The following is a 24,843-nucleotide window of genomic DNA, read 5'->3' as shown; positions in this document are numbered from 1 at the left end:
GAGAGAGAGAGAGAGAGAGAGAGAGAGAGAGAGAATCCCAAGTAGGCTCTGCACTGTCAGTGTGGAGCCCAACGTGGGGCTCCATCTCACGACCTGAACCGTGAGATCATGACCTGAGCCAGAATCAAGAGTCAGACGCTTAACCAACTGAGCCACCCTAGTGCCCCAGGGCCGCTCCATTTGAAAGGCAAGACCACTGGGGAGAACGATCCAACAGCCTCCATACTCACTCACAACACCTTCTTTACTGACAGATTGAATGTGGCAGAGATAAATACTAAAATGACTATGAATTATACTGTGGGACATACCCAGATAAAAGTAGTCATTTCAATAATTAATTGTACCAAACAAATAGTCAGATACCAAGCTAATTCTTTCACATACAGAACCTCATCTCTCTGCTGCTCTTGAATTCATGTTATTGGCTGAGACAACATGGGCCCCTTAGGGCCTGGGGCGAAATATCCTCATTTCCTGAACACCACTGTTATACCAATACTGGGATTGAGGCACTCCAGGGGAAATGACCCTAAAAGTGAACAGAGAAATACAGGGCAGCGCCTAGGGGAGAGGAGAAAGTCACAGTCAAGTTCACGGGATTCTCCATGCTTCACTTCACAATTCACACATGGGGAGAGGAGTCTGCCTTTAGACAGAGTGCATCGCACAGAGCTGAGGGCCGTCAAAGACATGTGCGCCAGCCCCTTCCCTTCTCAGTACTCTGTTAGCTGCAGCGACAGCTCGCGGACGCAGCCCTGCCAGCACTGGGAAAATAGAACAGAATGGAAGTCATGAGATACATTCTGTTTGGGAAGGAGAGGCAATCAACACTTCTGTGGGCACTTTATACGATAGGCTGTGATGATGTCTTTACCATGTCAGTCCAATCCCCATGACGATCATTCCCCCAGTTACGGCAGAAGGTATCATTAGTCCCATTGTTCTTAACAGATGAAGAAACCGGAGGCTCAGACCTTAAGAAATTTGTCCACAAATTGAGAACGAACCTTCAGACTGCCTCCAAGATGAGCCAGAAAGAACCACAGAGAGGAGTCGCTGAGGCATTTGATGGCCATAGTTTCCCGGATCGTGGCTCCTATCTGCTCTCCTACACAAATGCTTTCAGTTACACATCTCTGGGGGCCAAAGCTTACCAATATTTACACCCCCTAAATTCTCCTCTTACGTTGCTTACTCTGAAAACACGCTAGGGGTTGGGGATTAGGCCAAGGAACAGAACTAGGCTATCTTTTCCTCTCGGCTCCAAAGACTACCTAAGCTGTGGCTGCCGTTGCACCTCTGAACTGCTAAGACATGAACCTAAAGGAAGGAAGGCCGGTGTCATCCTCCCACTGGACAAAAACGCTGCCAACCTTTTTCCCAAAGAGGAGGGAGTCAGGTCAGAATTGGAGTCTGTAAACCTTCCGGGCTGAAAGATGGGTTTCTGCTGCCACGGTCTGTGTGCACGGACGAGGCTGCCGTTCGCTGCCACCAGGCAAAGCACCGGCCCGGGGAGCGCAGGCTGGCACGGACGGCAGCTTATGGCTGATGTTTCTCTTACTCCCTGGAGACGCTCGCACTTGCCACCAAGGAACTCATTCAGCTGTCCCCACCAGTCCCTGGACCTAAGAAGCCCAGCCCTGCTGCTCTGATGAATTAAGCATTATGAGAAGCTGTGACGGTATCTCTGACAAAACGGCCTAGAAACTCTGGAACTCCAGAAACAGCGCCATCCAAGAGGACAGACGGTGGGGTCAGAGGGCGCTTGGCCAGTCTTTCCTAAAAGACTAATTTGGTAGGAATGGAGGGTATGCAACACTTACTGTGGCATCCTCTAAAGATAAATTACAAACAAGAATAACGCCTTGAGGGTAATACGAATGGAGATATGGTCATGAAGGCACCCGGTTGACCCATCTTCCACCCATAACAGAGCAAGAGTTCTTCAGGAAGGCCCAAGTTTCTCTTCTGGAACGTATAGTTCCACTGGCATGTGCCCATTCGATTCCTTCCACTGGGTAAAATTAAACGCCCAGATAGTTAAACAATTAGTCCTCGAGTCCAGGTTGAGACCGTTCTTGTCATTGACTGGGGTTCCCAAAAGCAGCAACTTGGGACAACAACTGTTGTTCATCTGTTCTCTTCCTAGAGTAAATGTGATCGTGCGGACTCTTCCTCACACAGCTGTGGCGAGTGCCCTTGGGCAAGTTACATTCCCTAGACTTTAGCTTCGGCAAATATGACAATGATAACAATGAACGAACAACTCTTCGGGTTGCTATGAGGATTAAGTGGGATAATGTCATATCCCCAGTAGTGTGCCTGACACACAGTAGGTAGGTGCTCACTAGTAGCTGCCGTCGTTGTCCATCATCATCACTGTCATTGCCATCATCGGGCACTCGCCACCACTTTCACGGCCTCACAGGCAAAACTACGTGGCTAGAGAGGCAGTCTGTGGGGAAGTGGAGAGGTGCTATACAAGTATGCCAGGCGCCACCTTGCTAATCCTAAGATCACCGACTGAGATCTCTGTAAGTACCCAGAAACCCCCCAATTACAAAACTCGCAAGGTAGGCTAACACAGCAAAACCTGTCCACATACGTGTAGTCAGACGGAACGACAGCAAGAGCCGAAGTCACACCGTGAATCAAGTTAGCAAGGACATCGTTGGAGACTGAGTGGGGGTGGGTCCAGAGGAAAGCTGGAGCCTGGGAAGGAAGGTCTGCTTCTGCATATATGTCTAACACATCCCATACGAGTACTTCCAGTCCCGTCTTTAGGAGCCAGATAGATTTTACAGGAGAAATACTTTTGTGCCAGCTATTTGCTAACAGAGTCCCCCAAAGTGTGGTTCTCTTCCCGACAATCCCTAGGCGCTGCCTTTCCAGGACATGGTGAGGTGACCCTCCTTCCCACCGGGTGGCTTACTTGTTGCTGTCACGGTACTCGTAGATGTGACATCCTTGAGGCAATCCAGTCTCGTGATCCAGAGTGAAAGCAAGTTTTAGCTGAAGAGAGAGAGAAGAGAAAAATAATTAAGTCTAGGCTGCATGTTTTATTCATTTGGACGGCTGAAATGAAAAAAAAAAAAAAAAAAAAAAAAAGCAAAATCACATTCCCTCCAGCTGACATGTTGTGGAGAACCCGGGCCTGCCACCTCTGGGAAGTGCCATGCCTTACGGGCCACTGTCATCAGTGAGGACTGCTACTGGACTCTGCTTATTCATTCAGCAGGTAACCGATTATTTACTAAGCACTTACTTTGTGCCAGACACTGAGCTAGCTGATGGGGGAAGAACAGTGAAGAGAGGCAGAGAGGGGCCTCCTTCATGGTAGAGGCGGCAGATAATCAATTCACACGAATGAGTGAATGAATGAATATCAAGCTTCCAATTAATATAGGTTCTCTGAAGCAGGAAAAAGACTCCCGCGTTTCGACAGAAGTAAATAACCTGAACTAGACTGGGAAGGAGGGAAGGAGGAGGGGGTTAACTAAATTATGGGGGTGGAGGATGGGGAGAAAAGGAGATTATCGCTGGCAGAGAGCACAGCATGTACAGAGGCCCTGATGCAGGAGTCCGGGCACTGAAGGGTAGCTGGTAAACCAGAACCCAGTAGGTACAGGGGACATGGTGGTCAGTGATGCTGCAGAGGGAGGCCAGGGCAAGAACTTGAAGAACCTCGCTGGCCCCCTTAGAATTACCTGAATAGCAAAAGAAAAGCCTTTGGTGAGGAATGGGTAGATGACATGATCAAAATTGGGTTTTATTATTATTATTTAAAAAAATTTTTTTTTAATGTTTATTTATTTTTGAGACAGAGAGAGACAGAGCATGAACAGGGGAGGGGCACAGAGAGAGGGAGACACAGAATCTGAAACAGGCTCCAGGCTCTGAGCGGTCAGCACAGAGCCCGACGTGGGGCTCGAACTCACGGACCGTGAGATCATGACCTGAGCTGAAGTCGGACGCTTAACTGACGGAGCCACCCAGGCGCCCCATAGGTTTTAAAGATCTCTCTGGCTACTGTGTAGACAGCAGGCTGTAGGGTAGAGCAGGAGGCCACCCAGCAGCGCAGGTGAGCAGTGATGGGGGCTGGGGCTAAAGGGTTGGGGAGGGGGCCCAAGAGGGAGAGAGAAATGGACAGTTTAAGAATCTACCTTAGAAGTAAATGTTGAGGGGTACTTGGGTGGCTCAGTTGGTTAAGCATCCAACTCTTGATCTCAGCTCAGGTCATGATCTCACAGTTTGTGAGATCGAGCCCCGCGTTGGGCTCTGTGCTGACAGCACAGAGCCTGCTTGGGATTCTCTCTCTCCCTCTCTCTCTGCCCCTCCTAGCTCTCTCTCTGTCTCAAAAATAAATAAACTTCAAAAAAAAGAAGTAAATTCTGAGAAGTAGAGGTGACAGGACATGCAGGGTTCCATGTTGGGGAGTGGTGAGGATGGAAAAGAAGAAATCAAGGACAGTTCAAGTTTTTGACTTGAACAATCACCACTGCTGAATCTGGGGGTGGCTAGAAAGCCACAAGTTTCATTTTGGACATATTAACTTTGAGGCACTCAGTAGCTTTCTCTGATTAGGGATGACCAGGAACGAGAATCTGGTAATGAGGTCTTGGTTTCTTTCTGGATTCTGGAGGGGAGTGCTCAGGTGAGTGCAGAGCTCCATCTGGGTTGCTGGGAAGCAAGAACTCAGGGAGGTTGTGCGTGTCCTGCTAGAGCGGAGTTGGATATGGCAGCTTTAACATTTCTAGACCTAGAGCCAATTACTAGATTTACAAATTCACTGAGTTTTTAAAGCGCCAGGGAAATTTTAACTAAAATTAACTGCACATTAGGAGGGTACATTATTATAACTTTTTTTTTTTTTTTTTAACTGCAAGGCTGTTAACACAGATCTGCATCATTAGATGCTGGATGATTTTTCTCTTCCTTAGAGGGAAACAAGCTTGGAGGAATGGCTCGTCCTCTTACTGACCCAGATGAAAATATAAAAACAGAAACAAGCCCTTCTTCACCAACATGAAGCCAGGAACTTCAAGTCAAAGGCATGTTTTCCCTACAGAACACTGCTTGGATCTTCCCAGCCCTCTTTCAGTAAAACAGAAGTTAAAAAAAAAAAATCTATTAACTATACCGTTTTCTCTTTACTTCCCTCTTTGTAGCTGAGGCCAGGCCTATATTCATTTGGTCCATTGCAAAGACTGCACCACTTAGAAATTTTCAAATCCTTTGACTCAGTGATTGATGAATGTATGGTTTAGAAAAATTACCATAAATATAAGAGGAAAAGTTTTTTTTGTAAAACCGTTCACTTCAGTATCATTTATTGGAAAGACTCTAAAAGATAAGCAAAAGCAAAGTGGTTAGGTAAACTCGACTATATAGTCACATGCAGAAGAGCAGCCATGAAGAATTTTTATTAATCTAGGAAAATATCTGGAAAAAATCAGGATGTGTACTTGATTATGTATCAAGAAAACTATGTAAAAACAGAACAAAGACCACATAGAAGAAAGACTGGAAGGAACAATGGCAACAGTGCTCCTTTCCTTTCCTCGCCTTTTCCAAATTCTTTACGATAAGTGTGATGAGATATAAGCTGTAGTCTTTAGTCATAAAGGAGTTATGGGAAATTTCATTCTGGGGGATTCTTGAGGTCAAGAAACTGTGAATACAAATTTAACAGGTGAGTAAGTAGAGGTGGTGATGAGGCGGGGGAGAGAGGTATGGGACAGAAGAGTGCTCATACTTATTGAATGTAGAACTCATATTTATTGAATACCTACCAAGGAAAGGCTCTCCTTTACCCTGACCACAACCATCTGAATTAGGTATTACAATTTCCTTTTTACAGGGGAGGAACTTGAGGCTAAGAAAGGTTAAGTAATTTGTCCAAACCACAATTAGAATTTCAGCTAAAACCCACGCTCTTTCCACCTCACCGGAATTACAGGACTTGGTAATGGTCTGGATGTAAAGCCTGCCAGAGAGGGAGGCATCAAAGATGATGTTTTAAGGTGCTCTGCCTTGGGCAGCAGGGCAGATGGTGCTGTTACGCACCGTGACAAGGAGGAATGGCAGGTTTGGAAAAAGAGCTTGAGTTTAGTTTGGGAGTGCTGATTTTAAGGTGTCTGAGAGGCATCTTAGTGGAGATGAACAGTAGGCAGCTTGTATAAACAATTCCGAACTTTATAGGCAAGACTTATCTGGAGGTACAAATTTGGAAGCCTCTAAATAATAAGTAAGATGGTGACTAAAGCCATTGGTGTGGATGAGAATGTCCTAAGAGAATATGAAGAGTCAAAATGAGGTCTTTGACAGAACAGCTGTATTTCAGAGCTGGGCAATGGAGACTAAGAAGGAGTGGTCATGGAATTTTGAGTTATGATGTTCCAGGAGCCAAGAGGAGAACATGCCTTAAGGAGGGAGCAGTCAGCAGCATTAAATCCTTTTAAGAGGGCAAGTAAGGGAGGAACAAACATCCAAAACAAAGAATCCATTGGATTTAGCAACAAGGACTCTCAGGAGAGTGGTGGGAGCAGAGATCAGGGTGTGATTGGGGTGAAAAATGAGAAGATAAGGAAGTGGGGATCAGGAGCGCATGTAACTCTTTTAGCAAATTAGACGGTGGGGGCAAAGAGTCAAGGTGAATGGATTGGAACAGGACAGGACAATAGGACGGGGGCTTAACGGAGAGTGTATTGTTAGATAACAGGCTTGCTTGAATGCAGATATAAAAGACGCACTACAGAAGGAGGGCTCAAAGACAAAGGAGAGATGGAGGTAGTTAAAACATCAAGGTGTCCGAGATGACAGGAGGGACTGGAAACCAACATACAAGTGGAAGGGCCTTTCTCCACTGCAGCAGTAGGGAAGGCTGGGCAGGGATGCGGATATATCTGTGGATTTGGCGGGGGTGGGGAGCAGGATGGGGGATGGTGGTGGTTTGGAATGTTCCAGTTTGATTTTTGTTCTTTTCTGAGAATTAGGAGGTCAAATTATCCTCAAGGAATGGAGGGTTTGGTGAGGGAAGAAAAGGAGGTTGGAGGAAAGTGATGAAGGCTTGAAATCGTTTCTTTGGAGAACAGGAAAAACCGTTGACCAGGGAAGAGCATGAGGATTGCCAGGGAGCATTAACGGTCCAGCTGAGGCCACAGGAACTGAAGTTACTGTAGCAACCATCTGCCCAGATGTTGATTTTTTTTTTTCTAGCAACTTAGACATTGGCATGAAGAAAGTTAGGTTGGTCCAAAGCTGAGCATTTGCCAGGAAGGTTTGAGGGAAGAATAATGGAGCGAGGGAGTAGAGATACGATATTGGCAACAGATGCGCCAGAGACTCGAAGGGGGAACAGGCAAGAAATAAAAACGAAAGGGGCTGATGGGAAGGAAACAGAAAGATCCTGGTGACAGATGTCTTGTACGGAGCTAGTATTTATCGAGCGTGTTCTCTGTCCTTAATCCTCTATTTAAACAGCCCTGTGAGGTTGGTTCCTATCCATATGTTACAGAGGAGTTTTCAGTATTTAGCCCAAATTAGCAAGTAAGTTGCAGAACTAAAGTGTGATCCACATTGCTAACCACTGGACAACACTGGCCTCCTGAGTGTCCATGAGGTCAAGGAGAGGAATTGTAAGAGTGTCCATGAGGGACTGGAGGCTGCAGTCAGAGAGGAAGCCGCGTCTGACCTTGGAGACGGGCAGTCAACCTCAACATGAGTAGAAATCAAGGAATGGAGAGTTGGAGGTTGGGATGAAAAGGTCCTCCATGAGAGGTGTGAAATTCACCCAGGACAATAATACATTTCCCAAACGGATCCACAAAGTGTGTCACTGTGGGTGTATAGGTGTTTTGCAGGTACCTACACAAACGAACGGGTCCAACCGGCCTATGAGGCAGACCTGGGCACGATATCCAGCAGTCATTTCCTCCTTCTCAGTGATGCCCTAGATTTGTTCAGCTAGTTACCCTCCCACTCAGTCCAGGGAATTCAGGGAGAAGCAGATCCAGTTTCCAGGGCTGGGCCTGACAGTTCGAAGGTAATCATATACACCTTTCAGTAAGGGTCAGGAACCCAAGCCAATCAGTGCCTGGCATTTCCTGGAATTGGAATTCCCTAGGGATTGGTTCGGGAATGGACATGTGACCTAACCGAAGCCAATGAGATATGAGGGGATGTTTGCGCTTCTGGGCATGAGTGGCCAGAGTTGTTGCAACTAGCTTGTCACCAGCCTAAGAATGAAGTCAACCCACAGACGAAGCTGCCCTTAAAGACCCGCGGAAGAGCAGAGTCACAGCCTTGACTGAGCCGTGCCTGGTCTCTGTCAGGCTTCCAGACCTCTACTGTTCACTAAAAAAATTTGTTTTAATGTTTATTCATTTTTTGAGCGGGGGGAGGGGCAGGGAGAGAGGGAGGCACAGAATCCGAAGCAGGCTCCAGGCTCTGAGCTGGCAGCACAGAGCCCGACGCGAGGCTCGAACTCACAAACCGCGAGATCATGACCTGAGCCGAATTCGGACGCTTAACCGCCTGAGCCACCCAGGCGCCCCTTCTACTGTCAGACACATAATACGTCTACCCACTTCTTGGTTCCACTCTCCACAATGCAGCTGAGTTATCTTTCTAAAACACAAGCCTGATGACACTTCCCTCTTTAAATACCTTTGATGGCTTCCTTCTGTCTATATGCCACAGGTATAAAAATGAATTAAACAGCCTGGGATCTCTGGGGGTTGGCTGCTCACGTGAACAAAAATGGACTATAAAGAGGGATGGTGAGGGGGGCATGTGCTGAGGAGAAGGTGCCAACCAGGGAGGACCTCAGGGTAGGTGACGGGAGTCTTAAGGGAGAAACACGGGTCTGCCTGAACAGGGAAGGATGCCCCTAGCCCGTCTGCTCCTGCTGCAAAATTCCACACACTTCTCCCACAGTGTAGAGCTCACTGTGTGAGTTTGGGTCATGCCATGTACTTTGACACCTCTGGCCCTTCCTTAAGCTGTGACTGCTTCTAGGAGCACCCTTTCTGTCTATGCCAGCAAGACCCTACACATCCTTTGAGCTTCTCTTTGTGAAAGTCAGTCTTTCATTCTTCCCTCCTCTGGTAACTGGAGGCAGGGCCTCTCTGCCCCGTGAGTCCGAGGGCTCAGGGTGGAGAGCTTCACCAGGCACCCTGGCACCTGGTGTCCCCATCACTGGCCACCACAGGTGCTCAACGCATGTCGCTGAGCTGACCTGCTGAGACTCAGAGCATTTTGTTTACCTATCAACAACCGTCCAGTCACCCAACTCACAGCCAGAATCTCCGTCACCCTGAGTTGGTTTTGCGTCCTCTTACTTCGGTGAAGAAATCCTGCCTCACGTCTGCCCCCCTCAGTAACCGTCCCCCGATGAGAAGCGACGGCTCAGATCCCCTTGGCACCCAGGTGCTCCATCTCGCCAGCGCCTTTGCAGATGCACGCAGTCCCTCACTCAAGAATATGTACTGTGTCCCACGAGCCCAGCACAGCAAGGCAACGGGCAGGCCTACGGGCTGTGTCGAGACTGCAGGGACCCACCCGTGGAGCCGCCTGGTTTGGAATGCCCTTCGCTACGACACTTCACCGGGTCCAGCTCTCCCTTTTCCAGAGGCAGCTGCCACTAGTCAACCTTTGCCCCGGGGAGGGCAGTTTCCAATTGCACCACCTTCCTGGTGCTGGGTGAGAAGAGAAGGAAGCCCAAAAGGCAGTAAGAAGGTCACTCGGTCAGCCTTCACCAGCAGAGGAAAAAGGCCTTTCAGTGGGTCTAGTTAGAGGCAAGGCTTTCCTCTGGACAAAGGCCAGGCCGATCTCCCGTGGGCAGAAAACGGAAGAGCCTTTTATTTTCAGGGGCTCAGGCTACATCAAAGAGGAGGGCAGGGGCCGGGCAGCTAGAGTATGAGACTCCTGCTAGGACCCCTTTGGACCCAGCCCTCCTGCTCCAGGCAGGGCCCCAGGAAACTGGCAGTGTGGGTGATGAGGGAAGGGGCTAGGACTGTCGGGAGAGAACAGTCCTTCCTCATTCGCCACGGGAATGTGGGTTATAGGCCCACTGGGGCTGCTGGGCCCGTAAGAGGCTCTCCTTCAGTCCCTCTGGGCTCTGGGGTGGGGGACGGCAAGGGGGGCAGCAGGGTCATTCTTCCTGCAGGTAGCACGGGAGAGTAAGAATGATCGGTTTAGGACTACATAAACCTCCCCAGGGAGGAAGGAATGCCCCAGGCCAAGCAACAGAGGGGTCCATGCAGCCATTTGTAACCGTTTGAGGAAATGCGACCTTATTTTGTATGCCAGCCCAGTGGAGCCAATGGACCAGATGACATTTGTAAGAATAACTGAAAAGGAATAATGGAACAGGACAAGAAAGGGTGGCTAGAGGTGGTGATCCAGATGTTCCCCTGGGCTAGTGAGCAAATCAAGCTTCAATCTGCTCAGGTGCACAGTTCCATAAGTCATGTTCCCAGAGAACCCTGTGCCCAGGCCACTTGGCATTAAACTCCATCAACTAAGGAAGATACCAGCTCAGAGCTTCTGGTACTTTCGAAAATGCCTGGCCTGACCTTGGGAAGGCCAAAAGCACATTAAGAGGTTTAGGAGTTGCCTATTTTGTCCCCAATAGCTTCAAAACGACCTCCGATGAGCAACCGGATGTCTCTGACCATGGCCCAGACACCACTTGCAGGCTGCTTTGTGACTGAGCAGGGGACCTGGGAGCCAGGCTCCGGGTTCCTCTCACATGGGTGTAGTGAGGGAGGTAGCTGGTAAAAGCAGAGTGCTGGTTCCGGAGCCAGAATCACTGTAGTTCAAACCAACATGGGTTCTCCAGGAGGCCTGTGAGCCTCCTTCAATCTGCTAGCTATTAGGACCAAGGTTCAAACGCAGGTCAAGGACCAGCCTGGGAAGCCTCCAGCCACTGCATGGTCGGCTCTTCCCCTCACAGTCCACTGGTCTTGCGGGGTGTCCAACTCTTCCCGAAGCTGAAAGTGGCAAATCCCAACATACTTCTGACATTCGGGCATACCATTTATGGCCCTCTCAACGAGCAGAAGTTACTTCTACCTGAGCCTTGGATTTGTAATTGAAAAATCTTATTAGAAGGAAATCTTCACATTCTCCGAGGTGATCTTTGGTTTTTCTTGTTTGGTCTGGCTCTCCTAAGCATTATTTCTTTTTTTCCATGTACTCTTTGCTTTCTTTTATAAGACAAAGATGCTGTGGACTTGGCTTCCACTTGGTTCACAACGATTCTATGGCAATGTATTAGGTTTCTTTCTCCTAAGTCCACTGAAGTCTTTTTGGACTTGGAGAGAGCTTTTTAAGAAAGAACTTGCTCATTCAGCAGGATTTTCCTCCCCACCCCAAGCTCTGGTTCTGACCTGGAAAAAATAAGAGAAAGAGCGAGAGGATCCTGCAGTCCTGACGCTCAACTTCCCAAACCACAAAAAAGAGCCAGTAACGTAATCATGGAGATTTCTGGCACCTTGGTCTTTCAAGAAAAATACATCCATCTGCTGGCACAGGGACCCATCAAACTAAATCCTGTGCAGCACGGAGTTCCCGATTCATTAGTGTTGGAAAGTCTATGGCAAGGCTGGCCGCCCCACCGGAGGACGCCTCCCTGCAGCGCCGTCTGTAAACCCCACAGCTGTGTTTTCACTTAAGGCCACTTCTCCTGACTCCACTGCACCTTGTTCCAGAGGCTCGTTCTACTCTCATTAAGGCTAAAAATGACAGGACAAGGATTCTCCAATGCTGAGGTTTTACTCGTCAGAAGAAAAGCTGTCTCTAGAGCTCTGGTCAACCCAGAGGGAAGGCTGCTCCTCAGTAAGGAACCCACGCTGGTCGGGTCATCCTAGGTTTGCTTCAGTTAACAAGCCTGTCACCTGGCTTCTTCTGCCTGCCTGTCCTGCTGCTTCCTCTTCTGGGGGCGTCTGCATTGCCCGCCAGCAAGGCCAAGGGCAGTAGAGCTCTGGTGGTTCTTGCCCCACAGCCCCTCCTCTGCCTTTACTCCTGGGTGAGACCAGCATCTCCATTAGCAGAACAGGACACCCGCTCTAGCTTTCCTGGTCAGGCCTTGCCTGGTCACTGGGCCAAGTGTTTGCTCCTTCAACTTCTGAGCAATGTGACAACAGTGACCGCAAAGCGCGGTGAGCAAGTCTGCATGTGTCACATTCAGTCAGAGGCAGGGACCTGCAGCCCGTCTGCTCATCCTACTCACAGCTGGAGCACTGTGGATGCTTCTCAGGGCCCTGTCCCTCCCGCAGAGCATGGCTGCTGCTTTTCTGGTACTGAAGTCAGACAATGTGATGCCCAGTCACAGGAACTATGCTCACTCCTACAGATGTCATTACTTCTGCCTCCTTTCTGTGGCAGTGGTTTTCTGTCTTTCTACTGTATTCATCTCCCTTGTTTATTTCCTTTGTCGTAAGTCTTTTCAAATCCTTTTTGGAAACTGAGGACGGTATACATAAATAAAATAAGGGTCTTCAAAATAAAAGCCAAACAAACATAAACATATGGGATCCGGGCAGGTTCAAATATAACCTGATTAAACAATGATCACGATGGTAGGCATTCAGTTCATGGAAGAAAGAAAACGGGACATTCTCATACAATCCTCAGAGCCAGTGATCAAGCTGGCTCTATTCTTGAAAAAACAGGAGAGAACAGAATGATCTTCCAGGGAATTGGCCTCAGTTTCCAGGGACTTGAGGAGTCGGGGAGTTATATAACCCCAAGCTGGGAGCCAGCAGCTCTGGCCTTGTCTCTGTTCTCTCCCAGACTCCAGGTGGTGGTAGGGTTCTACTGGCCTTAACCTTTCCACCTGTAAAATGGAGCTGAGTTCATTTACGTCATCCTTGTGGTTTGTTTTATGGATGAATGTGAGATACTTTGTAGGTTTACTGGAATAAAGTACCCGCAACAAATCCCTGCTCCACCTGGGAGAAGAGATGCTCTGAAGATTTCAGAAGGACTAGTGTTCACATCTTTAGATATTTTTAAAAATATTTTTATTTATTTTTGAGGGGGGGGGAGAGGGAGAGGGGAGAGAGAGAGAAAGAGAGAGGGAGAGGGGAGAGAGAGAGAGAAACAGAGAGAGAGAGAGAAAGAGAGAAAATGCAGGTGGGGGAGGGGCAGAGAGAGAGGGGGACAGAGGATCTGAAGTGGGCCCTGTGCTGATGGCAGACAGCCCGATGCGGGGCTTGAACTCATGAACTGTGAGATCATGACCTGAGCCAAAGCCGGATGCCTAACCAACTGAGCCAAGCAGGTGCCCCTTTAGATGGTTTAATGAGAGACAAGTGGCAGTAAAACATTCTCTTGCCTATGGCTGTCTTACGCAGCCAAGAGAAACTGTCAAAGTTCATGACTTGATTCCATGTTCATTCTGCTTCCTTCCTCCCAGACAAAGCCAAGTATCTGGACACCCATATTCTAGGACAACATTCTAAGGTCCGTTCTGGTCCTGGGGCAGCCAATCTACCATTTTTCCCGGTTCGTGCAAGCTGCAGTCAGCCTGCAGCGAGGACTTAGCACCCCCTGGGAGAGGAATCACGGACAATCACCACCAACCAGTCACAAAACGCCTGCTGATTTGACAACACTTACTGGATTGTTCATAACAATCTGGAAGGGACACCTAGGAGTTCCCTACCTGTGGTTACCTGAGGTTCTTCCTCTCATCCAAGATAATTATTAGTGTCTCAGCTATTTCATTATAAACAATATCTCTAATTGATGTCATTCTATCTGTGGTAAAAAGAGGGTGCTGTGAAGTTTGAAGAAAAGTAAGTACAGAAAGAAGTTTGTCCCTAAGATGAAATGCAAAAAAAAAAAAAAAAAAAAGGACAGAGGTCAGTGGAGGGTACCAGGAAGGGCCAGGATCCAGTAAGGAGGAAAATGAACAGACTTTCTATTTGGCTCGCTAACTGAAAAATCAGCTTTGGTAACAGAGAATCCTTGGATAATCTCACATAGTTGAAAATCATTTAAGAAACTACACATGATGTTAAATGTTACAAAAATAAGTTTCGTAATAATCTTAGGGGAACATTTTCATTAAGCAGACAGTGGTTTTCCCTCTGGCCTGTGTATATTCTCACTAGGGGCAGAGGCTCTCATGGTCTGCAGGGACCTTGGGGGTCCTCTGCTCTAACCTTCTGCCCACTAGACTGGACGAGTTCTCTTTCCAGCACTTCTAAGAGTTCGTGCTTTTGCCGAGACCCTCCTGCCTGGGACACGGGCTTCACAGGATCAGGGAGGAGGTCACTGTGCTTGTGAACCGGTGGGCCGATCAACAAGCACCCACACCAGGAGGTTGGCCGCACAAAACGGAAAGGAACAGGCTCTTCAGGCTGTCTGGTTTTGACTCCTGGCTTTTCTTCCCATTAGCTGTATTCCCTCAGGGGGTTACTTTACCTGTTTGCACCTCAGTTTCCTCCTCTGTAAAATGGGGATGATACTAGTACCAACCTCATAGGTTTTTTGTGAAAATTAAATGAGGAAAAACACATCAGAACAGCACCTGCCTATGGCAAATAGTCAATAAATGTTCCTGTTGCCACAAGGCCCGGGGTTGTATCTTGTAATGAACTGATGGCACGCTGGAACAAGCTGACGGGGCCGCAACAGTTCCAAATGTGATCACTCTTGAACCTGAGGGATTTCCACAGCAGTAGGGTTCACTTTCCTCACCGGAGGAGACTCTGGGGAGCCTCTCGGCAGGAGGACGTGATGTTTAAAGCTTCACCGTGGCCCCCACGGTCCTGGTGCTTCAGGTGCCGCGCTGACACGGGGTCTGACCACACGGCAGCCCTGGCGGTTATTCTCTGGTGCCCAGGCTCCTTGGGCTGCTTTCCCAAGGAGGGAAAAGGAGGGAGGCCAGTCTGCCCCTCCCTGGCCCTGCCAGGCTGGCAGATACGCCTCGGCGTGGAGGCTGCCCAGCACCCCTGCACCAGCAACAACTTGTCGGCTAATCTCCGCTCGGGAGAGGAAGAGGCCGCAACGACCTGCTAGAGCACAGCTCAGGGCTGGCTTCTGACGGTCCGGATGCAAGAAAATTGCTTCTATCATGGTCCGATTCTTCTCATTTCTTCTCAAGTTGGAACATGTCTTTAGCTGTGTGTTTAACTATCCTACTGTCCCAACGAGACTGGAAGCTCCAATAGAGAAATCCCAAGCGATGACTCTGTGGTTCCCCCCACCCCCAAGCCTTTACTGACCGAAGGATTTCTAGGTGAGAGAGGGTCCTGCCATTAGCAGGAGGAATACAGCTTCCATATGTGACCAGACACGGTGCCAGGACCTTCATGTGTATGGTGCTACCGACTCCTATTTTAAAGGCGAGGACACCAGAGCTCAGAGACGTCAGATAACCCGCCTGCCCAGAGTCAGGCAATATACAGATCAGCAGACGGCAGACCCGGGGACAGAGCCCAGCCCCACCTAACTGAAGTGTGCGTTTCCCCCTGGGCCACGCTTGCTATTATTTCTTCTCTCACCGACAGGGCACTGAGCTGGAGGCCAGGGGCTCCAACAATTTACTTCTCTCCTCTAGATCCTAACAGACGCAGGACAGTAAATGGTGTTCTGAGTGTCAGTCTTCCAAGGCTCGCTGGCAGAGGCATTACTGAAGAACAAGGTGGGGGCCTCCTCTGTCCAGGGGAATTGAAGACAAGAAGCCAGAGTGAGAGGCTGAGCAAATGGGGCTGCCCAGTTTCAGGGGGAGAAGCTGGGCTGGAGGAAGAAGATGCCTGGGTGGGACCACTCGAGTGAGAGCAAGCGAGGGAGACAGAGATGGGCTGGCTCTGTTTTTCCGGTTCCATGCACCTGCCCTCTGGCTGACATGCTCAGTCACAGAGCTAGTTAGTAATAAGACCAGTAGAGTCAAGGGCTCCTCACACCAGTTGGCTGGAGGGCAGGAATAAAGAGAGAAAAACAAGGCAACAACAACAAAATCTAAGATTAATATAGGGCCTCTGCTATTGAAGAAATGGGTTGGGGACTCACGTAGCCAATTTTTGTTATTTAAGTCACGGGCCTCTCTCCATGACTTCCTCTGTAAAATGAAAGCCTCCAAAGAGATATTCTCTGCGGTTCCTTCTGGCCACCCATTTCACAAATCTGTGAGCAAACACTTGTCAAGCACGGTCCCTGTGTCGCTCAGCACTGTGCCAGGCACCATGGAAGCACAGGGGCAAAAGGACAGTCTAGGCTGGCAGAGATGACTAAGTCACACTGACTCCAACGCTGTCGGAGGTCAGAGAGGGATCTGGTAGAGTGGCCTACGTGGGGCAGATGAGGCCTGAGGTGAGTCTGGCAGGACAGAGAGGGTTTGAAAAGCATAGGTGAGAAATGCCAGGTAGTGGGACAAAACTCAGGAACTTTAGCCCTTCCAGAGCACAGACCACATGGGTCACGTCCATCACCGCGTCTCTAGTATCTCCCAGTCTTCGGCGAAGTAGGTACTCAACAGATAACTGTTACAGGAGTCAATGACCACAACCAGAGAAATGAGAATTAATATGCACTGTTCTGGGGGTGTCTGGCGACTCGGCGGAGCATGCGACTTTCGATCTCGGGATTGTGAGTTCGAGCCCCACATTGGGTATGGAGATTACTTAAAAAAAATCTTAAAAAAAATATGCACTGTTCTGTGACTACGAATGAGATTGGTCTGACTACAAAGTGGAGGGTACAACTTGGGAACAGATAAGATAATATCGATGACGGTAATGAAAATGGTCAGGATTTACTGAACTTACTCGGTAAGTCTTTTCTGTGCTAAGCACATTAATGCATTCTCTCACTGGATTCTCTTGACCTCAGAGGGTGAGTGCTGTTGCTGTTTTTACTTTATAGTGGGGGCATGGAGGTTCCCGGGAGTCGGGAAGCTTGCCCCAGGTCACACAGCTGCAGCCGGGAGCCACGAGCCCGGGGCCCGGACTCTCAGTTCAGGATGTTCCCAGAAGACATCTGACAGAGACTGAAACCTGGCCCCTCTTCCAGCCTGTGCCCCCTCCTAGGCCACTGGCAGCTCTTTGACGTGTGCTGCTTTCTCACAGCAAGCAGCCCCCGAGCTGGGACCTGGCCCTTCCCGGGTGCGATGCTGGTGTACCTCACGGGTGAATTAAAAAAGTCACTTTTTGTTTTGTTTTGAGATCATTACAGATTTACAGAAAGCGCAAAGACCGTGCAGAGAGGTCCCGGGTACTCTTCACCCGATTTCCACCAAAGGTCCCGGCTTCTATCACTAGAATCGGTATCACACTGCATATCGGCACAACACATACGCCTGGTTCCACGTCACTGGGTCACATCGGTTTGCGGAAACAGTGTATCTACTGCCACCTGGATACACAACTGTCCCCCCACCACACCACCTTCCCGTCCCCCACCATCCCAAACTCTTGGCCACATGCTCTGCTCTCCTGCTTTGTGATTTTGTCATTTCCAGGAGGTTATAGAAATGGAATCATATAATAATATCTTAAAACAGCTCTTCAAAGTTATCCTAAGAGTATGACTTGACCCATCTGTTTGATTTGCAGAAGAACATAAAATGACAACCAACAAGAGAAAAGAAGCAGAATAATGCAAGTTCCTAGTCTCATTCTGCTGCTTCTAGCTATGTGACTTTTGACTAATCACCTAACCCAAATCTCAGTTTCCTCGTCTGTCAAAATGGGTAGAAGGTTTAAGGATTAAATGAGGTAACATGTGAAAGCACTTGGCAAACGGCAGGCACTCCATAAATTCTAGCTGTTTGTTATTATTAATAATAAGCCAAGGAAGCCTCTGTGCCTCTTTATAGAAAATCAGGCTCTTAACGGTCACAGACGATTAAGGAAGTGACCACGCCAGCCCTTAAATGACCCCAGGTCATGCTTCCCTTTGCTTCCCAAGACTCCACCGTGGAAACAACTGGGGACTTTTAAAAGGCGCTTCCAACAGGCATCTTCAGGCACACACCCTCCTGAGAACAAGCAGCCACTCCCCATGCCAGATTCACCAGGGGGCCGAGAGTTCTGAAAGCGGGACAGATGGCCAAGAGCTCTGTGTTTAGCACAGAAGGCCTCCAGAGGACAGCCGGGGTTTGTGCGGAGGCCCCCGGCAGCACACTGAGCACAGAGAGGAGGAGGATGCCAGAGAGAGGCAGGGGTCAGATGCGTGATTGAATTAGGTGCTGCATGGATACCCCACAAAGCTCAGCATCACTCAGAGGCTGGATGTGTGATGGGGGTCAATGGCCCACACTACCCACAAGGTCACCCTTACTTTGACAAGCTGTGGAAATCTGAAAAAATCTCCCCCAAAAATCACATATGCAAAGACTCCATTATACAGTTGAGAGAGCACTCGACTTTGAGCCTTTGAGTAGCTGGGAACCCGGCACAAATGGCCAGCTATATCTTAAGCAATATGCCCGAGGCCCATTGAAAATGGACAAAAACGGGTATTCAGGATCCTTCACGATTTACTGAAAGTGGCATTGTCTGTGCCTTTGCATGGCACCAGCAGGGGTGGGATCGAGGGCGCTCCTCCTGATGGGGGGGGGGTCACCCCATGTGTCTCCTGTTCCCTTGGACTTTTCAACTCCCCTGGCCTGCATTCACTCACTCACTTTTTCCCCTTTGAAGTCAAAGAATACTGCCTCATCTATCACTGACATGTTGGGCTTCAAAGGGACTGGGAGTGAATTCCCTTTTTTTTTTTTTTTTTTTTTTTTTAAACAAATGAGAAGGGCTCAGCTGGGAAGAGAGGAGGTGAGGAGGGAGGGAGGGAAGACAAGAGCTAATGAGGGTTGCTTTCTTCCAGCTCCGTGCCGAGGGGAAGCCCTAGTGTGGCGTCTAGGCTCTAGGTGGGGGGACAGAAGCTCTGGGTGGTGTGCCGCATGTCGCTCCCCAATGTCCGCGTGTGCTCACCCCGCCTTGCTCACCCAGCCTTTATACTGTGTTTCCAGTCTTGCCTACTGTACTTTGGAAGGCATACATGTTTCTGGTGCTTCCAGGAACACTTACCTCCAACAGAGGAAGAACCTGTGGAGGGGGGGAGGCGGGGGAAGTAAAGGCACACCAGGCTTGCTTGGCTGGCTGCTTTGGCGGTGTCTTTAACTAGATGGCCCAAAGCACCTCAAGCTCAGGGGGTCCCCAAATTATGTCTGCTTTTTCTTCCAGTGTGGTGGGGGCTCTCCTGGGACACATCACAACCACCTGGCTTCCCAGTCAGAAACCCAGGCATATCTAGACGTACCCTCTTCCTTTTTTGGGTCTGATTCCACCTCTTCAATATCTTTTTCATCTGTCAGCCGTGTGACCTCAGGTTAGGGCCCCAGAGGGTCTCATGTGGATTCCTGCTGCAGCCATCTAACTGGACTGATCGATGTCCATCTTGACACCTTCCAATTCGTTCTCTACAGAGCTGCCAGAGAGATCTTTCTAAAAAGAAAATCCCATCCCATCACTCCCATACGTGAAACACTTCAATGATACCATGATGAATTCAAGAAAGCACTCGTATTTCAGGGCAGAGGAAAAAAGGTCCTCCAACCTTGGCCCTGGTTACATCTTCAATAGTATCTCCCACTGCCATTGTGAGCCCTTCCCATGACCAGCCACGCCAGTGGCCTGAACCTCCCAGAACATACCAAACCCTTGCACTCCTCTGCCCGGAACATCTTTGAAGAAGCCATTTCCAATAGCCTCTTGACTGCTCTCCTTTACTAGAACAGGAATCTTCTCCCAGATTCTGTAATTGAGTACAAAGCACACTCTGAAACCAACCATTTCTTAGAGACAGGGCCATGTCTTACCTATCTTGCAGTGACTGATACAAAGTCGATAATCAAAGTTGTTTTCTGAATACGTTTGCTGTAGTGTATTTTCCCATGGATGAAAGATGGCAGGCCTCTACTTAGCTTGGCTGAGGTAGGTCATTTCACAGATTTCTATCAAATGTTAGCTGCACATCCTTCCCAGGCAAGCAATCCTTGGCCTCTCACCCACATTAGGCTTTCTTCCCACTAAATTATACTCCAGCTGTTCTAAGGAAAACCCAATTCCAATGGCAGTCATAACTAGCAAGCTGCCTTGTTGACTATAATTTTTAAAAGCCTCTTGGTTATGAGATTAAAGCATGATTGGGTGACTCACTGACATGGGTATTTGCATGTAATCGACAAAGTCCTATGCTTGGCACCATTACCATCCCGACTTTGTGCAGCAGTCAGAAGGATTTATCTAGAAAGTTTAGAGGTTTTTCTATCATCTGTACCCTCCTTTAAAAAGATACAATCTTCACTTTTATGCCAAATCTTAAACCAGAGAAGCCTCATATCTGTTTAAAAGCCACTCCTGAGGAAGCTTCTGATGCCCACACCTTTCCAAATGGTTCCTGGAGGGCAATGTGCCTGGCAAGGCTCTCAGGACGACCCCATCCCAAATGTGCTCAATTACAGGAACTGTTTTCAAAAAAACTTCCGGGCCCAGGAAATAAGTATTTTAAAAAGAAGGGAGAATCTAAATGTAAATCCTGAAACTTATAAAATTTCCAGAAGAAACAGGAAAAAATTCTTTATAACCTTGGCTTAATCAAACATTTCTCAGATAGTACACCAAAAGCAAAATCCGTAAAAGAAAAATCTGATACGTTGGACTTCATCAAAATTTACAACTTCTGCTCTTTGAAAGAGTATGGAAAGACAAGCCAGAGAGTGTGAAGAAATAAGAGAATGCAAAGACAAGCCAAAGACCTGGATAAAACATTTGTAAATCATATAGCTGAATGAGGATTTATGTCCAAAAGATGAGAACTCTCAAAACTTTGTAATAAAAAACCAAATAACCCAATTAAAAAACGGGTGAAAGATATGAACAGGCAACTTCACCAAAAAAGACATACAGACAGCAGATATGCACATGAAAAAAACTTTTAACATCATTAGTTAGGAGAGAAATGCATATTAAAACCATTCATGAATTACTGCCACACACCTATTAACCTGGCTAAAAACAAAACAAAAACTGACAATATTTAGTGCTGGTAAGGATGTAAAGAAACTAGAACTCTCATACCTTATTGGTGAGTGGTATAGTTCCCCTGGGAAATAGTTTGGCAGATTTTTTTTTTTTTTTAATAAAGTTAAATATACACTTGCCACATGACCTAGCAATTCTCCCTTCTAGGTATTTACAGTGAAATGAAAACTTAACCATCACACTAAAGCCCGTAGGTGTTTGTGGCACCATTATTCTGTAACTGCCCCAAGCTGGAAACAACCCAAATATCCTTCAGCTGGTAAACAGATAAACTGTGAGCCACCTACAACATCATGGAATACTACTCTCTAACAAAAGGGAATGACCGCTGGTACCCATAACCACATGGGTGAACCTCGCATGCATGATGCTAAGTGAGAGAAGCTAGACTCAAAAAGCTACCAACTGTATGATTCCATCTGTATAACATTCTGGAAAAGGCAGAACAATAGGGACAGAAAACAGAGCAGTGGCTACGGGTAGGGGAGACAGTGTGACGACAAAGGGGGGAAGTAGAAATTTTTTGGGGTGATAGAAAAAAAGAGGGAATTTTACTGTATGTACATTATACCTTACTAGGGGGAAAAAAAGTAATTCTGGCTAAAAACGTGGCTGGTGGGGCTAGTGCTAAAGGTGTTAGGAGATCCTCGTGATTGTGTATAAAATCGGTCCTTCCACAGACATAGCAGAGAGTATTCAGGAGTTGATCAAGCTCATGAGCAGTAAAACAAATGCAAGTCAAAACAATAATAAAACACCATTTTCAACCGATCATATTATCGAAGATTAAATAAAACCCACAAACTCTCAGTTTGGTGAGAGGCAGTGACAATGCGCTACTGTTCCCTGCTGGAAAAGGCCTAAATTAGTTTAACCTTTCTGGAAAGTTATCTGGCAGTTTGTATCAAAAGCTTCAAGAATGATGCACAGAAAAATGTTATTACTAGATGATGGGTGACCGATGCCCATACTGGCTTTACTTGTTCATTTCTAAATTTCAATAAGATAAACATGTATTATTTTTCTAGTAAAATAAAAGTTAATCAAAAAAGAGAAAAGTATCATAGAAAAAGAGTTAATTCCCTTCAATCCAGTCATTCCAAGAATGTATCCCTTAAAGAAAAAATCCAAAATGGTGTCTGAATTTTATGCAGAATAGTCATTGCAGTCTTATTTACAACAGCAAAAACTAAAAGCGGCCTACCTGTGACAACATCAGGGAGGCCTACACCGACCGTGGAATATTCTGCATCTTTTTTGAGCGACTTGGAGTCTGATGGGCACTCCATGTCCTTCCCTTCCTTGCTCACAGACCCTGCAAGGTATCCCCTGTGCATGAATCCAGTACCAATGCCTGAGTGCCTAAAAACCTGCTCTGGTCTGACCTCCTGCGGCTGTATTCCCTCCACACCCCCAGCCCACCTGGACGAGTCCCTGCTTCCCCGTGGAGGCGTCGAGAGGACCCAGGCTCAGCCCGGCACCTCCATTTCAAATCCTTCTCCTTGGCCCAGACCCACGTGAAGGATCACAGATGAGGGGAAGTGATTCCAGGCCATGGCTCTCGGCGACCCCCACTGCCCCACTACAGGCCTGCTAGAGGTGGCTCTTCAGTGAGGACAGAACTGGGTCCTTCTCAGCATCTGGCCACACAGCTAACAGCCATTTGGAGTAATGCCTCAGGCACCGTTGCAAGCGTTTTATGGGTACAAGTCACTAACCTAGCGATACCCTGATGGCACAGGTACTATTATGATCTCCATTTTACTGATGGTTGTCTCAGGAACATTATCTCTGTATCTTTTAAGTAATCTCTACACCCAAAGTGGGGCTCGATCTTACAACCCCGAGATCAAGACTCACGTGCTTTACCAACTGAGCCAGCCAGGTGCCCCACATTGTCTCCACTGTATGATTATCTCAGGGATATGTAATCTTATTTTACTCATTATTATCTTAGGAGGCTGAGGTACAGAAAACAAAGTCACGCAGCTAAGTGCAAGAGTCAGGGTCAGAACCTAGGCGGTCTGGTACAGGGTCCGTTCTGTAACTCCTCACTGACTTGTAGGTGGTGGCGACCAGAGAGCGGAATCTGGGCCTGGGGCAGGCTGCGGCGGAAGTGTGCACCAACAAGGAGTTCAGAGCTAGGCCTCCGGGCAAACGGGACAGATCTCCATAGGAACCAAGAAGTCTTCGGCAACAAGGAGTCAGGAATCCAGGCCAGGAAGCTGGACGGCCAGGCAGGCGGAGGAAAGGGAGAAGCTCAGGACCTCTGCTCCCACTCTGAGCTCAGAAGTGTGTCCCCGAAGGCCAGCCAGGGAGGCAGGCAAGACTTCCAGCTTGGTCCCGGTACTTGGCTGGGGAGGAGGGCCAGACTGGACGGGGAGAGCTCCTTGTTATTTACGGAAGGAAACTGATTGTAGCAAATCAGTTTCAAACTGCCCCAAGGCCAAGCCTGCATTCTCAGAGCTCCTAATGGCTCCCTGTTCAAGTGTACTTCAAACCCCCGCAGACTGTTACTCATTAGCAAATTTTCGTGTTTAGGAGCTTGCCAATTCAATGCTGACAAGCAGATAAGAAACCTGCTGGGATTCCCTCCCTGGGTGTTGCCCTTCGGGTCTGCACTTCCTTCCTTCCACTCTGGCAGATTTCCTTTATCCCAGGAGGTCACCATTCAAGGGGCAGTTCAATAACTGTAATTTATTTTCAGCATTTCCAGCGTTTTTCTTGGAGCAAATTGCTAATTTCTATTTTGTACAGGAGACAACTTTTTAAAACGGATTGACCTTGTTTCTAATCGACTTTTAAAGTGGCCCCCTCAAACCATAACTAATGTTCTCATATAAAACACCTAAGCAGCCATCTCCACACAAACCCAACACGGCCTGTTGGGTTTTTCCAGGCTTTTTCCTTTGCATCCTCTGTTCTATTTGTGTCCCTATTTCTTCCACGAGACGGTCAGCTACTCTGAGGGCTGGGATATGGAGAGCTGGGACCATGCTCTCGTCTCTTTGTCCCCAGTACCTAGCACGGTACTTGTACCTGGTAGATATGAAAAGAATGTGTGGGAAATTAAAAAGATAAGTCAAAAGAGATAAAGTTACAAAATACTTTTAAAGCTCTTAAATTCTCTTTAGTTTAAAAATGTCGGGGCACCTGGGTGGCTCAGTTGGTTAAGTGTCTGACTCGATTTCGGCTCAGGTCATGATCTCACAGTCGTGCTGAACGTGGAGCCTGCCTGGGATCCTGTCTCTCCCTCTGCTGCTCCCCCTCTTGTGCTGGCACATGTGCACTCTCTCTCTCTCTCTCAAAATAAATAAATACATACATACATACAAATAAAACTATCTGCCACAGCCCATTTAAAATGGGAATGGAAGAAGTGTTACAAAATAAACTGTTATAGTAGTACTATTCTTTTAAAATGCGGGAATTTCTTGAGGAATAACGGGACTATATATTCAAGTTCTAGACTTCACATGGAATGGACACCCGCTGACCTCAGGTGACGTTCAGAGGGCTCTGAACTGCTTTTAGCACGCCTGTTCTGTGCCGACACCGCAGATGTATGGGTGAGAATTTGCAGCCACGCGTCTGCCTTCTACACAGCTGATACTCAAGAATGCAGACAGGGAGGGAGAGGAGGGGAATAAAGAAGTAAAACTACAAGACAAAATGAATGCAAAACCCAGCAGCACTGCATCAGGAGCCTCGAGAAGACGTGGGGGGAGGAGGCAGTCGGTTTGGAGAGGCTTCTGGAGGAAGGGAGGTGCGTGGGATGGGGGTGACA

General features: G+C 47.9%; 1 protein-coding gene across 1 annotated transcript in view; it reads right to left on the bottom strand.

The window, feature by feature from the left end:
* The window catches only part of LOC112871553 (DIS3-like exonuclease 2), a 147,946-nt gene that overhangs the window by 43,364 nt on the left and 79,739 nt on the right, over nt 1–24,843 (bottom strand). The window contains exon 6 of the mRNA XM_086719929.1: nt 2,936–3,015. Within this exon, the coding sequence (XP_086576055.1) occupies nt 2,936–3,015 (80 nt within the window). The remainder of the gene's footprint in view (nt 1–2,935; nt 3,016–24,843) is intronic.

The sequence above is a fragment of the Puma concolor genome, chromosome C1, assembly GCF_028749965.1.
Source record: "Puma concolor isolate L17-30 chromosome C1, mPumCon1.1.hap2, whole genome shotgun sequence".
Classification (NCBI taxonomy): Eukaryota; Metazoa; Chordata; class Mammalia; order Carnivora; family Felidae; genus Puma; species Puma concolor.
The sequence above is the reverse complement of the archived record's forward strand: the minus strand, read 5'-3'. Positions and strand labels throughout refer to the sequence as shown.